Source organism: Clupea harengus, chromosome 24, assembly GCF_900700415.2.
Source record: "Clupea harengus chromosome 24, Ch_v2.0.2, whole genome shotgun sequence".
NCBI lineage: Eukaryota > Metazoa > Chordata > Actinopteri > Clupeiformes > Clupeidae > Clupea > Clupea harengus.
In genome coordinates this window covers 2,362,410-2,379,165 of record NC_045175.1, presented here as the reverse complement: position 1 = coordinate 2,379,165, position 16,756 = coordinate 2,362,410, and the positions used below count along the sequence as shown (strand labels likewise).

The window sequence follows — 16,756 nt, the reverse complement described above, 5'->3', positions numbered from 1 at the left end:
CGCTCCGGCTGTGGCTGGGACTGCTACTGCGACTGTTGTGGCTTCGGCAGGTAATACTGTGACCACTGATGGTCCTCCAGCTTCCAAAGCTAATGAGCAGCAACAGCCAGGAAACACGCAATAAGCACAGGGAAGCTGAGCTAGCAGTAGCAAAAACAAAAACCCAGACATGATTGGATGAACTCAGTAAAGACATGGAAGGATAACAGAGAGTAATATTGACCTTGATTGGCTGATAAAGAAACCGTGAGGATACATGCGGTGACCTATCGCTGACTTCTGCCCACATGACTGGACATGTTTGAGAGAACATCCATTCTTTTTCCGTTCTGCCATAATCTGTTGAAGTATCTTGTTCTTTGATCTGTTTCCACACATGACTTTTGATCATAGATGTTTGTAAACGATCTCAGTACCATATAGGGAATCCCCACACTCAGAGAATGTGTATTTCCATTTTTAATTTAATTAATCTCATATTTCCTACATGTACCTTCATGTGTTTGTAACATTTGACTTGTAATTTCTTTCTGTTGTCTGTCTGTAGGAATAAAGTTACAAACATTGCTGCTTCCAACTGCAGTGTGATGTGTGCTGTGTTTTGCATTTATATTTTGCATTTATAAAGTCTATCAACAGGCTTGTTGTCACTGTCATTTCAATATTTGTGTGAGTAGCTCTACGGGTAAATTGAAATCACATCCACTTTATAATACAAAACTTGCTCTTCATGCCTCTGTTAGATGACATGACAAACATAATTTATCATAAATATATCATGTCTGTGTGTATATTTTGGATCACGTGTTCTGCTTTGGCTTGTTGCACCAGAATGTCCGAATGCTAGTTGATTGCCACTGACACTCAATCCAATGTTAGACACACATGTTGCTTGCCATTTACTTCTACAATCTCAACATCATCAGGATGCTACATAATTGGAATGCTGTGGTTTCTTAGAGCAATACATTTTCCCCCTAGATGGTGCTGTTATCTACTGCTGATGGAAGATATGACATTCCACATCCATGTGAAAATTAATCTCTATGGAGCCATCATGGTAAATAGTAGGAAAGCTGGTGGCTATGCTTGGTGGCTAACAATCATTGTGTATTTAAACAACACACAGACCTATTATTCGTCAGTGGTTGACAATGTTAATATTGGCAAGAAGGATGTCTACTGACACCACAGCCTAGCATCCTTAATAGAAATGTGGTTACATGAAGATGATTGCGTCTTTAAAAAAGGAACAAAAGCCGGGGCAGGGGTTCCACATATATTTACTGTATCATCTGAGAGGTTGTAGCTACTTGTCTAATGGTCTGAATTATGAGAGACTAGATTGAGAGAATAGAAGAAAAGAGAAACACAGAAAACACCTCTTTTTAAAATAGAAACAGGAACATCACAGTGTGGTTGAAACCAGACACAAGCAAATATCTGAATATATGACCAGGGCTAAAAGGCAGACTGTGTGAAGCACCAGCAATTAAAGCAGCATAACGGAAGAATTGCTAATCGCTAACGAGATGCTAGCGGCTAAAACTAGCGAAACCTCTTGAAATGTGCTTACTTAGACACTATGACAAACTAGTTAATCAACAACTGTCCTAACATAGTCAAACATCAAGCAAGTGCAGCACAAGACAAAGCAAGACGGCAAATAAGCTACTTACTAGTTCGGCAGACAGTAGAAACCGGGCGGCTTCAGGCAAACCTACATAACGTAGTAATATGCCTACAGACCCTGGTATGGCAATGGCACGGAAGCGATTCTCCATATTAAAAGTCATTGTAGCGCCCCATTTTTGTTTAAGCTGTTATTTTAAGGTAAAACTGCTTCTCCTAACCCTAACCCTGAAGTACAATTACTGCATAATGCCACTTTAAGACATTAGTTAGGAATGACAGTATATTCATAGAATGTGAAAATGTAGTGAAAGTAAAAATGTATAACATATGCAATCCATTTACTATTTCACAGTTTCAGTCCAAATATAAACCATGCTTTATATATAAACCAACCATTTTATTTCACTTAAATGTAGCTTTGTGGACAAACATTGCACATGGTCAAGTCTCAAGTGTGAAGTTTCCTTTACTTGTTACTTATATTAGAGTGAGACAGTGAGTGTTTAACATCCACCTCACCTCACAGGGGTGAAGAGTTCATCCTACCCGACGTTGACTGATTTAGCCTCTGCCCTGATAAAAATACACTGAAGATAAATTGGAGAATGTGACACAACGCTCATCTTCACTTCTGTGTAAAAATCCACAGCACAAAAAGGGAAACATTTTATCAGCATTTTGTTCTTTTTACATCTTTTTACAAAGTTGTCGTTAGTGAGAATTTGGCAGACTTCTTCACAAGGTAGGTGCTTACATATTCATGTATAGTCATAACTATGACAGTGATAACTTTATTTTAGAGACAATTCTTTGTTTTATTCTGATGTTTCAATAATTTACCATGAATTCCTATGTTAGCATGTTTGTTTCTGCACGGATAGAAACCCTTGTAGAGACATTTCTACTGTAAATTCTGTGCCCCCTCTGTAAATTCAACTTTGGAAGGATAAATAATAGCATGTCATGTACATTGTCAGAATGTTGCAGAGCAGGGTACAGGTGCCATGTTTCATGTTGCTCACATTTTAAAGGGAAATATCAATTAACTTATTTATGATTTTCTCTTTTATACATCATAGCAAATCTGTCCTTTACTCTCCTGTAAACATGCATGCTAGACATTTCTCTATTCTTACTGAAGTCCAGGGTGTAGTAGTTGCTTCCACGTTTTCTGATGTGAGTGTGAAAGTTGCATTGAACACTACTGAAACTAGTTCAGACAGAGTAAGGACATCCTGTGAGCAACGTAAACGCATTATCCTCTCTGTTCTTTATTTATCCTCGTTAATCAAAAGATCATTACATTTTCTAAACTCTGCCTATACAAATTGAACAGTGTGAGCGTGTGAGCGTTTTATTATTGCAGGGAAAGTGAGAAATGTGTTTTTAAAGCATGCTCATGTTGACTGCAGTATTTCTCCTGCGGCTGCCAATGGACATAATGTAATACTTCCAAGATATGCTAGGATGATATCGCCTATACCCTATGAAAGTATAAATGTGTTTATGTAATAAAAGTATACTATTATTTGAAATCATATCATAAGGTATACTAACAGTGTTATTTTAACATATTTATTTGACACTTCCAAACTCCCCGCACACGGCTATCAGAATTTATACATACAATACCTGATCAGTGCCAGAAAAATACTCTTCCCAAATCTTTCTTCATTGAAGTCTTTTATCCAAATTGACTCTTCATTGTGACTGTGTGACTTCTACCACTTTCTGTCAACAGCTTGAGCGCTAGCCAGGCTCCAACAGCATCATTTGAAATTAAAACTCAAAAAGTGCCGGTTCTTCCAGACCGAGGTGAGCTACTTGGGACATGTCATTTATTAATAATAATTGTCAGATTTTATTCGCACAAGCGACACACTGCAACACACACGTGGATATATGGAGGCGACACAGAACACACACACACACACACACACACAGGCCGGAGGTCGCTGTGAATTTACTCTCTGCATTTCCTCCAGGACCCCAAGAGCAGTGGGCAGCTTTTAAGGGCCCGGGGACCAAGTGAAGTGAAATGTCCGTCTTGTTCAGGGACGGACAGAAGAGTGTTCTGTTGTTTTGCATGTTTTTCTGTTGGGGTTCTTAGTGGAGGAAACCCCTTGTGAACACTGGGAGAACAAACAACAACAAACAAGGCTGACTGCAGTCAGTTTTTTATTGCACGAACAACTCACAGCAACACACACGTGTTATATATATGGAGGCGACCAGGACACACTACACACACGCACACGCAGGCCTGAGGTCGCCGTGAATTTTTGCTCTGCCTTTAACCCATCCCGGATTGTCCCTTCTCCAGGATCCTCCAGGAGCAGTGGGCAGCTTCTCAGCGCCCGGGGACCAAGTGAACCGTCCGTCTCGGTCAGGGACGGACAGGATTGTTCTGTTCTTTTTGCATTTTTTTCTGTTGGGGTTCTTAGCGGAGGAAACCCCTTGTGAACACGGGGAGAACATGCAAACTCCACACAGAAAGGCCCGGGAGATAGCCCACTTGAGCACCGTGCACTCTGGGGAGGACCTGCCCCCCAGAGCCAACAGCGCCCCATGCGGGAATCAAACCCATGACCTTCTTGCTATGAGGCTGCAGTGCAAGCAGTGCAAGCAGTGCAAGCAACTGAGCCACCGTGCCACTCACATGCAAACTCCACACTGAAAGGCCCGGGAGATAGCCCACCTGAGCACTGGGGAGGGCTTGTGGAGGGGTTTTTGGGCCAGGCGTCCCCTCTACACAAGCTAGTTGGTGCTCTACAGGGCATCAGAAAGAAACCGGGTCCTCGGGTTCAGAGGTCATTCGAACAACACTGGAGTCAGGCCTACGAATAAGCATTCTCAAACTTGAAGGATCGGCTGATTCATGCGCCCGTCCAAGGATATGCCGACTTCACGCGACCATTCATCATGGAGACGGATGCAAGCTCTTCTGGGCTAGGCGGCGGTACTAGCGCAGGAACAGGACGGACACGGACGGCTGATTGCATATGCCAGTAGAGGGCTGTGTTCCAGTGAAAGAAACATGTCGGACTTACAGCTCGATGAAATTGGAGCTTGTAGCCCTGAAATGGGCAGTAACGGAGAGAATCCGTGAATATCCTCTCGGCAACAAGTCCACTGTGTATACGGACAATAACCCCCTCAGCTATTTGCAGTCAGCAAAATTGCCGACCGTCGAGCAACGCTGGGTGTCTCAGCTGGCCCTGTTCGACTATGAGATCAAATACCGCCCCGGGACTGCAAATCGCAACGCGGATGCACTATCCTGGTTGCCATAAGCCTCCACCTCCCTGACCCAGACCACAGCTCCAAGTGGCACTGTTCCCCCCCCAGTGTTTAGTGCAAGGACAAGCCCCTGGGCTGGGCCAGTGGGTGGCTGAATCCTCTGAAGTAGGGACCATCTTAGCAGGGACTCCTGCGCCTCCTCAGGGGAGCGACAACACCAGACACCCGGGCGGGGCGGGGCAAATTCCCTCAGCAGGGGTTAAACGTACATTGGTCATTTTTACCCTTCTTCTTTCCTCTAACCCAGTGGTTCTCAAAGTGGGGGGCGCGCCCAAAAAAACAGCCGCCGACCTGTCACCGGTTAGTGAAAGCTCCCTCAGTGGCGAAATGCAAGGGGCTGGACTGACCCAAACAAATCAAATACTGTTTTGCTCCTGATCCACCAATCAAAACGGAGTCTTATCATTTGAACGCGAGTTGCACCTAAGCTTCCGAGTATAAAAAAAAAGCGCTCACCATGAGACGACTCTTGTTTCCTCTATCATTCAGATATTCATTGCTTTATAAACAGTCTTTTTAAAGACTCACTCCTTCCTTAGAAATACCTTACTGCACTTGCAGTAGGTCTATTCGTAGCCTATTCTAAGAAGTAATTTGCTCCACAGTCTTTTAAAAAAGCTCGTAGCCCCGAGAGCTAGCCTAGCTAGCTACCTTCTTCCAACTGCAGTTAGCCCTTTTCTCCTTAACACCTACCTTTAAATTTTTTGATCATCCACCGTGTTGCAACAAATAAAACACCAGCACTTGAATACTATTTTGTGCTGTCCCTGTCTACATTGTGTACAGTTCGTTTTGTTAGGAATCATTGCCTAGCACAGCCTTATCCATTATTCGTGTGCAAGTCGTTCCCAACTACACATACAAGAACACTCCTCCTTTTTGCGTCGACATATTTGTGTGAGGCAGGCTCATCAAGACTGACTGCGCTCAAAACTAAATACTGCAACCGCGCACAGATCGAGGATGACCTGAGGACAGGGCCGGAGTGGGGCCACTTTTCAGCCCGGGAATTTCAGGCCCAAGACCGGCCCACTTTTTTCACGGTAGTGGAAATTGGATAAATGAAGCAACAGTTCAGCTCTTACTATCCTGTAGTTTTTTTTTATTAATACCATGGTTCAACAAATAATGTAAAGGTTAAATAATAATCCACTTAAGCTGAGAAGTTAACAAAAAATATTCCACTATTCCACAAGGATAGGTTGATAAATTAACAAAAGCAGAAATAAATAAATAAAGCATTTGAAACGTATCCCACTCTTCAACAAAGAGGCATATTGAACTAATGTTTACAGTTCAACTCACTGTACAGTATACAGTTACATTGCGAATAGCACCAACAGCATCTACAGCATCAGTAACCGCCTAAGCAGTGCACTGGTTTCAGCCACTTTATCTATAACTGTGTCGTTGCTTATAGACATGAGGATTTCCTTCTCTGTGCACATTAACATGAAAGCCTCCAAGTTGTCCTGACTCAATGAGCTTCGTAACCTATTTTTCACAAATGTTAAGGTTGAGAAGCTTCTCTCACATGCAACCTGTGTGATGGACAAAGTCAACAAAAACTTATATGCTAACCCCAATGACATGATAAGCATCCGTGAGGAGGTTGTACTGTGAGAGTATTACATCGACACAAATGGCACTGTTTTTGCAGGAGGAACAGGTCCTGCTTTTAAGCTCCATCTCTGGTAATATTTTGCTTGCGAATAGGTTGACAACGCTACAACGATATTAATTAACGCGGGGACGGCCCAGTGTTCCGAAAGCCCGATATTCTGAAATCTCAATATTCCGAAAAATAGTCCCCCTGGTATAATTTTGAAATATTTTAAGTGGCACAAAACACACACAGCATTTAGTTTGCGCAGCGGAGCGGTGACGCTCACCGGGCTATCACGCATATAACTTTTCCTAGGCAATATTTGTTAACTTAGCCTACTCTGTTTTTGAATATGGGGTACCACTCGTGCGAAGCAAATCACCGGCAGATTGTCGCAGGACATTACGCAGATCTAGTCAAGCACTGACAAAGCATGTATGCGTTGGCTATCATAAAATTATTTTTGTATCATCGCGATGCAAATGCCATGTGTTTATAATAATATTCTGAATTAAAGTTCATGCTTGTGAAATAAATGCATTTATATGTTTATGATTGTGTGAATCATTGGGATGTGCATGTGGGCTACAGTGGTTCACGTTGCTGTGCTGACAATTTCGGAACAGCGGGCTGTCGGAATAATGGGCTTTCGGAACATTGCCATGGAATCAACCAACGCTACAACGTTAGCCAAATAGTTACGTTGCTAATCATTAGGCCTATGTCTCTCTTTACCAGTTGCCACTTGTGTTTGTCCTCTTGAAAATAAATCGGTAAGCTTGGCACATTTGGCAGCATCCTCCTCCGATGCCTTTCTTTTTTTCAACCTGGATTTTTCAGCCCCTCTTCCTCCCATCCATCCTCCCTGACACGTATCGTTGCGGTAGGGCCGGCCCAGCTATCGGCAGTCTATCCGAGAAAACTTTTTGGAAAAGACGGGCTATGGACCCAACCAACTCTATTTGGGAGGGGATAACTCCATCGCATGGTACAACCCATGCCTAGGCTGCGGTGTCAGAATGCGGAACGTGTGTAGCCTACTTTAAGAGAAGATGGACTAACGTGACAAATGTCAAAAAATTAAATTCTCGACCGGCCCAGAAGTGAGGCGGCCCACCGGGAACTCTCCCGATTCTCCCGATTACCCACCCCGGGCCTGCCTGAGGATATGTTTGTCAAACATTGCCCCAAGATTTGAGGACCTTTGCAGGGCAAAGCAGGCTCAAGTCTCACATTGACAGACCTGTAGGATTTTTCTTGTAAAGATCACAAGAAGCCCATAATAATAACAGTATCCTAATGATAGCAATAATAACACTTATTATTATTATGATAATAATAATAATACAATAATAATAATAATAATGGGTCGATAATCATTAATTATAATAATAATAACATAATGATGGTGATAATAATGAATAGCCTACTAATATGCCTACTATTACTGATAATAATAATAACAATAACAATAACAATAATAATAATAATAATAATAATAATAATAAATAGTAATAATAATTGACCGTATGGGCCAAACAATAACAATAGCCTAACCTTAACTTGTCAGGCCTATCAATAACAATAAGCTATCTATCTATCTATATATCTATCTATCTACATGTGGTGGTGTAGTTGAGGGCGGTGGCCGCGGGCGGCGGGGGGGCCCAAACTACCCCTAACCAGCTTTGGGGGGGCCCAGCTTGCAAAAGTTTGAGAACCCCTGCTCTAACCTTTCCCCCCTTTACCTCCCCACTCCCCCTAAAAAAATCCTGATGATTAAATATTTCTTAGACTATAACATTTTGTGTTGCCTGGTTTATGAGTCTACCGTATACCCCATACAAGGTGAATAACGTTGATTAAACTTGACAGGGAAAAGGTTCATGAGGAATTAACAAATAGCATAGCTAACAGTAGGCTAGCCTATATGGTACAAACTACGGCTCGTTAGCGAGCTAAAACTATTTGCACTCTGACTGACATATGAAAAAGCTGGTTTAGAAAACAAACATGTTATAAAACTGCCATATACTGATCAAATTATTTCAATGGTTTGGAGCTGCAGTGAAAGATGTCAATATGTCCATTGTCCAACAGCTGACTCCTCGGTGAAACATGTGTCAAAATGGCTGCATCTGATTGGTTAATAATGTTCTTACGCCAGTATCTCATCGTGCTATTGTCTCGACTTATATGGTAGGCAACTGTGTTTGCCTGCGAGTTTAACCCACTTTTACGCTATGATTTTGACAAAATGAGCCAAAACTGGAGGTGGCAACAACTGGTTTATCGTTAGAAATAAAATAATCATCCCAACTTTAGAAATCCAGATTATCCAGCATTTCATTTGCAAAGTTGAACAGATACAGGGCTTCGGCCCACTACCTATATCTAGTTCACCGTAATTTGCTAGTCAGCAAACCCCACGTAGGCTACTAAATCAGGATTACACTGACTTAATTAAAACAAACAAAGAAGCTGAATATGTGGATTTGTGCACAATATCAATATATTTTTTAGACCAAAACATCCACCCACACAATGATACATTTTAAATTAGGCATTTATTCTTATTATCCTTAATATTTTCTTATATATTTTTAGTTCATTAAGTGCATTTCTTGAATCATTTCGTACAAACAGCATTATTTATGTCTCAAACGTCAATACTTATGTTAATAATGGGTTCTTTGTATTTTAAAAGTTTCAAGCTTTTTTTAAACCTTGGTTTGTATTTTCTCCAGTCCCTCTAGGATCCTGAGGGTTTTTTGTGATTATTGCAGCCAAAAATGACTTTGCTGCAATTTGTAAAAACGCAATAAATCCTATAGGGACTGATAGGTTGTTAAATGGACACTTTTATTTGTTTTACTTTTTCTCGATCGTAATCAGTTTAGACTTTTATTTTGAAACAGAAAATGTCGTCACTGGCTGCCCGCATCCGCATCTTAACATATGGGCTAACGTTAGCCGGAGACGTTAGCAATTGGGAACTATCGAGTTGTTGCTCACCGACTATGAAGAAAGCACGCTATCTGTCAAGTCAATAGGGTACTGGTGAGGAATTGACATGTCGAAGTTTTATGCTATATAATCTAATAGTCCTGGCCTGCTGGTGTCTGCGAAGGTCGAAAAAAAAGGGAGCTACCCAATATAAACCATTCGAATGTACCTAAACCAAAGAAAGGTACCTAGAAGTTTGAACTGGAGAGCTACCTAGAGATGGAGCTAATGTTTATAAAGACGCGCTTCAGTCCACGTCACTGTCCAGTTCCAGGTATTACCGTCACAAGCGTTTCCTTACCCCTTTCAATGAAGTCAGGTCAACTGTAAGATTACCTTGCCCCATGGAGTCGGGTAAAGGCTGGACTCTTCCACAAGAGCAGATTTGCAAGGATAAGAAAGCAGTTCCTCGCCAGCAATCTAGCAGCTCCCCACCAGCTGTTATGGCTCGGGACGCTTCGTACAATAACGAGCCAGAGGACGAAGAGCTTGCAAGAAAAAGGAGAGAATTGTACTTAATTGAGGAACAAATATCTCGCAAAAGGACTAACATTGCTTTGAAAAACAATGACCTGCAACGAACGCCCCAGTACCGCGAAAAGGATGATAAAAATGAGGAGGAAAATGAAGAATGGGACAATGAAATCAAGGTAGAAACAGAACATGAACGATCTCCACTATTCACAAACAATAACTTTCCACAGAGGCCACCCCATCAGGAGGCTGCACGTCTCACAGAAAGACAAATTAGTACTTTGAATGAGTTGACACAGCCATTTGTTTCCTTTGAAGTAAGTAGGCCAGTTTTGCCATCACATTATCAGATCCACACAACCTCATCTTCTGTTTGAACCTCCTTGTGAATGAACATTTCACATTCCGTAAACCTTGTGATGCATTCCAACCTCATCCTTGATTGTCATTGAGGTGTATCTAGCATCACACACAGTCTGTCATCTTGGTTGTTCCCATCTCACAGTCACATTCAGACTCCTCCTTTAAAGGTCTTCAAAATGCCTCTGGTCATTAGCCTGCTCATCTTAATTTTCTCCCCTCCATAGCTACTACAGATTTCAGGCTGAATGGTGAAAATGATGGTTTACCAAGTGTGTAATAAAACTGGAGGATATCAAGACCAAACTGCAAGATTAAGATTGCCGCAAAAGCTAATGCATGACGCCTTCAGTCAAAGTCATTATATTATATATTATATAGTGTATTATATATATTATATAGTGTATATTATATTATATAGTATATAGTGTAATACTTTTTTTGTTTTGCCATTATGGGGTATTGAGTCTAGATTAATGAAAGAAAAATGAATTTAAATGATTTTGACAAAAGGCTTCAACATAAGAAAATGTGAAAAAAGTGAAAGGGTCTTAATACTACATCAGCGCTCTCCATACCTGCTGTAAGTAAAGTTTAAAATGGAAAGGAGCAATAACTAATACCTCACACTGGGTGACTGTGTTGCCAAACTCCTTTAAGGTAGAACGTATTAAAAACCTGCATATTTTCGTTCTCTCTTTAGGCCTCCGATCCTGCCCCATCTTCATTTATGAAAGGTTTTGTGCAGAAGAGAAATGCAGAAATCTTTCAAAGAGATTTGGAGCAGAAACATGAGGCCCAATCAGACCTCAAAGCAACCTTTACCCCAGAACACAGAGTTGAAGCTTTGAGACCTCACCGCCACTCAGGGCATGCACTGCCATCTCCAGCTTCCAAGGTTGGTCTTGTTGAATTGTTGAATAGGCTCATCAAACATATCAGTGTTAAAGACATTTGTTTTACTAACACTAAGACTTCCTCAGCAGAGTCCAGCTGAACAGGCTGATCCCTTCAGTGGTCCACTTTTGAAGGGCTTTGATCATTTCCTCAGCGTCCTTAACCAAGGGGTGGATGTACAGAGGCTGTCTGAGATAGTGAATGAGGCTCAGGCTGAAGTTGTGAATAACAAGCCAGCTGCTCCTATTCGTGGTGAGACATGTAGGAGTGTGGATGTAGACGATAAAAAGTACAGAGAATCGAAAGACAAGGAAAAGGGGTCCAAAAGGAAGATAAAGGACTCCAGATATGGGAATAGTCCCTCAAGAGACAAGGACAGACAGTCTAGAGACTCAAGAGAGAGAGACAGGGGCTGGGACTTGAGAGAGGAAGACATGAATTTAAGACACAAGAAGTTGGAGTCGAAAGATGATTGCAGGGATTCAGAACACAGAGGCAGCATATCTAAGATGGGGGACGGGGAATTGGGAAACAGGGACAGGAATGTGAGAAACAAAGACAAGGACACAAACGACCTTAGACAGGATTCCCTGAGCCCGAGGAGAAGATGCTCAAGAGACAGGAGGAGCAGGAGCAGGTCTTCTAGCTCCATCTCATCGTCCTCAGAGGACGAGAGGAAGATGGAGAAAAAGGAACATCTCTCCAGGGTCCAGACCCTCCTCCAGATAGTGGGGCTTGACTTGGGGATAGAGGGGCTGGACCGACTCAGGGGTAGGACCCAAGAGATGCTCCATGGGACAAAGCATCCAAGAGGCAGAGGGGATGGCAGGCAGCGACGACGACGGCACAGGGACTCTTCATGGTCAGAAAGCTTGCATGATTCTTCCCCAGATTCTCACCATAGGCGACATGACTCCCAGAAGCACAGAGGTTCCCATGGCACTGAACGCCCTCGGAGGGTTTCTGAAACAAACCTCACTCAATCAGTACAGGAAGTTACTGGAAGCTACCCTATCAGCCCTGCTCCCCAGAATATGCCCGTGTCCACATTCTCACAGCCTCCACTAGCAAACTATTCAAGCTATACAGCGATGTATCATAACTCCTATGATGGCCAGGACCACAGTGCCTCTGTCCAGAGCTGGACTGCTGTTGGGTGGAGTGGAGTGCCGCCTCCTGGCCCTCCCTGTTCCTATGGCCCACCTCTTGGCAACATATTACCAGGGACCCCTCAGTTCACCCCTCCGCCTTTGATGGTCACAGGCTCCCACAATGCACCATACCAGCTTCCACCACCTCAGTATCCTACGCACTTGGGACCTCCACCACTACTACCAGCATCACAACCCCCACGTCATCTGCTTCCACCACCACAATTCTCATGTCAACTGCCTCCACCGCCCCACCTCCTGCCACCCCCGCATCCACCACTCCTACCCCCATCTCATCTGCCTCCACCACTCCTACCCCCATCTCATCTGCCTCCACCACTCCTACCTCCTCCTCATATGCCTCCACCAACACCACCACAACCCCCACCTCATCTTCCGCCACCGCCCCACCTCCACCCACCCCCACGTCCACTCCTTCCAAACCCTTCTTTTCCACCTTCAGCTTACCCGCTTCTCCCATCAACCCCACCCCCGCCACCCAAACAGGTGACAGCTGCGCCGAATCTCAGGGTGGCCGAGATGCAGGGGTCATCAGAGAAGGACTTGACAGCAGCGGACCTCCCACCTTTTCCACAAGAATGTGAACCACCATGGAAGAGCGGGGTGACTTCCACGGATTACGCGCTGCTGTGCAGTATTTACCCGAAGGAAAAAAGAAAAACCAAGAAGGATATCGCTGCTGGGGCTGCCGTCTGTAGCCCTGCTGTTGTTGCCGCCGCAAAAGCAGCGTGCCACGCAGCTCTGCCAGGAGGGAGTGAACCAGCAGCGAAGAGCGGGGTGACGCATTACAAGAAATGTCAAGAACTTATTGTTGCTTCTTTTTCTGAGTCGCAAACTAAGCCCACCAAGAGGGAACTAAGATATCTGGCCTGGAGGGTCACAAAGAAGGCTAAGAAGGCTGAGAAGGCTGAGAAGGCTGTCTGCACATGCTATGGCTATGGGTGCAGACACTGTGGCCGTGCTGTAACTGCACCGCCTGCTAAGCTTGGTAGAACACTAAAGGGTAGGCAGAAGGTGGCGAAGGCAGGATGTAGAAGGGGAAAATGGACGCCTCAGAAGGCTGCTCTGGATGTTGCTGGGACTGCTACTGCGACTGCGACTGCTGTGGCTTCAGCAGGTACAACTGGTGACCACTGATGGTCCTCCAGCTTCCAAAGCTGATGAGCAGCAACAGCCATGAAACACGCAATAAGCACAGGGAAGCTGAGCTAGCAGTAGCAAAAACCCAGACATGATTGGATGAACTCAGTAAAGACATGGTAGGGTAACGGAGGAAAATATTGACCCTGATTGGCTGATGAAGAAGGACAAATACAGTGCCCTATCGCTGGCCCTTACCCACATGACTGGACATGTTTGAGAGAACATCCATTATTTTTCCGTTCTGCCATAACCTGTTGAAGTATCTTGTTCTTTGATCTGTTTCCACACATGACTTTTGACCATAGACGTTTGGAGACGATCTCAGTACCATATAGGGAATCACCACACCCCCACACAATCCCTAAACTCAGAGAATGTGTATTTCCATCTTGAATTTAATTAATCTCGAATGTTTCCTACATGTACCTACATGTGTATGTAACATTTGACTTGTAATTTCTTTCTGTTGTCTGTCTGTAGGAATAAAGTTATAAACATTGCTGCTCCCAATTGCAGTGTCTATTAACAGGCTTGTTGTCACTGTAATTTTAATCATTGTGTGAGTAGCTCTATGGGTAAATTGAAATCACATCCACTTCATATTACAAAACCTGCTCTTCACGTCTCTGTTACATGCAATCAATACAATTAAAGAATATAATAAATTATAAAACCTAAACAGTCAAAATATGAATGAACAGTGGCAGTTAGTTGGGGTTCCCTGTCTTCTTTTGAACATGTATTTTCCAATTACAGGGGTCAAAAAGTTTTTTCTCCTTTTTTGTTTACATACAGTGTAGTAATCTATCACTAGCATAATTTATCATAAATATATCAGGTCTGCGTGTACATTTTGAATCAAGTGTTCTGCTTTGGCTTGTTGCACCAGCATGTCCTAATGCTAGTTGATGCTACTGAGACTCAGTCCAATGTTAGGCACACATGTTGCTTGTCATTTCCTACAATGCCAACATCATCAGGATGCTACATTATTGGAATGCCGTTGTTTCTGAGAGCAATACATTTTTCCCCTAGATGGTGCTGCCATCTACTGGTGATGGAAGATATGACATTCCACATCAATGTGAAAATGAATCTATGGAGCCAGCATGGGAAATAGTAGGAAAGCTGGTGGCTATGCTTGGTGGCTAACAATCATTGTGTATTTAAACAACGCACAGACCTATTATTCATCAGCGGTTCATAACATGACAACGTTAATATCGGCATAAAGAAGAATGTCTACTGACACCACAGCCTAGCATCCTTCATAGAAATGTGGTTACATGCATATGATTTTATCCTCGTTAATCAAAAGCCCACACATTTTCTAAACTCTGCCTATAAAAATTGAACAGTGTGAGTGTGTGATGTTCAGCATGGCCTCTCTGGCCTCACAGCACCTCAACCATGAAGTGAGAAACAGAAAGTTTCTCAGGACCCTCTGTGCATCAAACACACCCACACACTCATTAGCAGTCTGCTGGTGTGAATAAGTCTATACTTAGTGTGGATTTTATTTTTGTATCATTCAGATGTGTAATTTGGTTAGAGATTCTGAATATGTACTTATGAAGTGCATTCACTTTGCACTACTTCCAGAGAAATATTGCATCCTGGCAACCAATGCACAAGTCCGGTGGATGATTAGACTGGGGGGAGAGTGGTGCAAAGAGCAGAGAGGGAGGGTAAGAGGACATAGCACCTCAAAATATCCAAAGTGTGACCTGAGAGTTGGCAAACCACTGTGTTGTTTATCAGTTTCGGTTTTACTCAAGCCTACAAACAAGCTGGACAACAGGCAGATCTGGTGTCACTCTCTCAGTCACGGGTACTGAAGAATATATCAATTCTACACATTAGATTATTTTACTCTGTTTATTCTGTCAGTGGATTACATTGTAGGATGAAGCTTTCATGAATGCTTACCTGTCTTCTCAGACCTGCTGGTGAAGTTGCTGTTGGAGGGAAATAGAATCACACTGAACCGATGCGTCCTTTTCAGTCTTTTCGTCGAAGTTGTCGTTAGTGAAAATTTTGGCTGACGCTTCTCTGTTAGAAGGTAGGTGCCTATCCGTATATATATAATCTTAATTATGACAGTGATGCCTTTATTTGAGAGACAGTTCTTTGTTTTGTTCTGATGTTTCACGAATTTCACCATGAATTCCTATGTTAGCAAGTTTGTTTTTGCACGTGTAGAAGCCCATTTTTTTTAGTAGAGACCTTTCTCAAATAATAGCATGTCATGTAGATTATCAGACTGTTGCAGAGCAGGGTGCAGGTGCCATGTTTCATGTCGCTCACATTTTAAAGGAAAATATAAATTAACTTTGTTAACATTATTTTTCCTCAAATAGAAACAAAGAGTTTTTTCTCTTTTAAACATACCATTTTGTTCTGTTGTCTTCAGGGCCTCATAGTAAAGTCCAGTGTGTTGTAGTTTCTTCCACCTTTTCCGATGTGAGTGTGAAAGTTGCATTGAACACTACTGAGAATAGTTCAGCCAGAGTAAAGATATCCAGTGAGCAACCTAAACTCTTTATCCTCTCTGCTCTTAATGTATCCTCGTTAATCAAAAAGCCATACATTTTCTAAACTTAACATGAAATTCCTATGTCAGCATGTTAGTTTCTGCATGGATAGAAACCGATGCAATTTTTGTAGAGCCATTTCTACTCTAGCTCTGTGCCCTCTCTGTATAAGCAACTTTGGAAGGACAAATAATAGCATGTCATGTATATTGTCAGAATGTCGCAGAACAGGGTACAGGTGCCATGTTTCATGTCACTCACATTTTAAAGGAAAATATCAATTGACTCTCCTTACATTCATGTTCCTCTTAAAAAAAACAAAGAGTTTCTCTTTTATACATAGCATCATAGCATAGCATAGTTCTGTTGTATTCATGGCATCATGGTAAATGTGTCCTTTACTCTCCTGTAAGCATGCATGCTAGACCTTTCTCAATTCTTACTGAAGTCCAGTGTGTTGTAGTTGCTTCCACCTTTTCTGATGTGAGTGTGAAAGTTACATTGAACGCTACTGAAACTAGTTCAGACAGAGTAAGGACATCCTGTGAGCAACGTAAACTCTTTATCCTCTCTGTTCTTAATTTATCCTTGTTAATGAAAAGATCATTACATTTCCTAAACTCTGCCTA

The 16,756-nt window shown here is 42.6% G+C and overlaps 1 protein-coding gene across 3 annotated transcripts; it reads left to right on the top strand.

Annotated features, from left to right (window-relative positions):
- Positions 1-9,428: 9,428 nt before the first annotated feature.
- On the top strand, positions 9,429-13,675 carry LOC105911238 (serine/arginine repetitive matrix protein 1-like). 3 transcript variants are annotated; one of them, XM_031561797.2, is made up of 3 exons: positions 9,429-10,338; positions 11,085-11,279; positions 11,368-13,675. In XM_031561797.2, the coding sequence occupies exons 1-3, from the start codon at positions 9,892-9,894 to the stop codon at positions 13,585-13,587; spliced, it is 2,862 nt and encodes a 953-aa protein (XP_031417657.1). In that variant the 5' UTR covers positions 9,429-9,891; the 3' UTR covers positions 13,588-13,675. The 3 variants fall into 3 exon arrangements, with proteins under 3 accessions (XP_031417657.1, XP_031417656.1, XP_031417658.1); XM_031561796.2 differs by having other exon boundaries at positions 11,365-13,675; XM_031561798.2 differs by having other exon boundaries at positions 9,431-10,197; positions 11,365-13,675.
- The last annotated feature ends 3,081 nt before the right edge of the window (positions 13,676-16,756 follow it).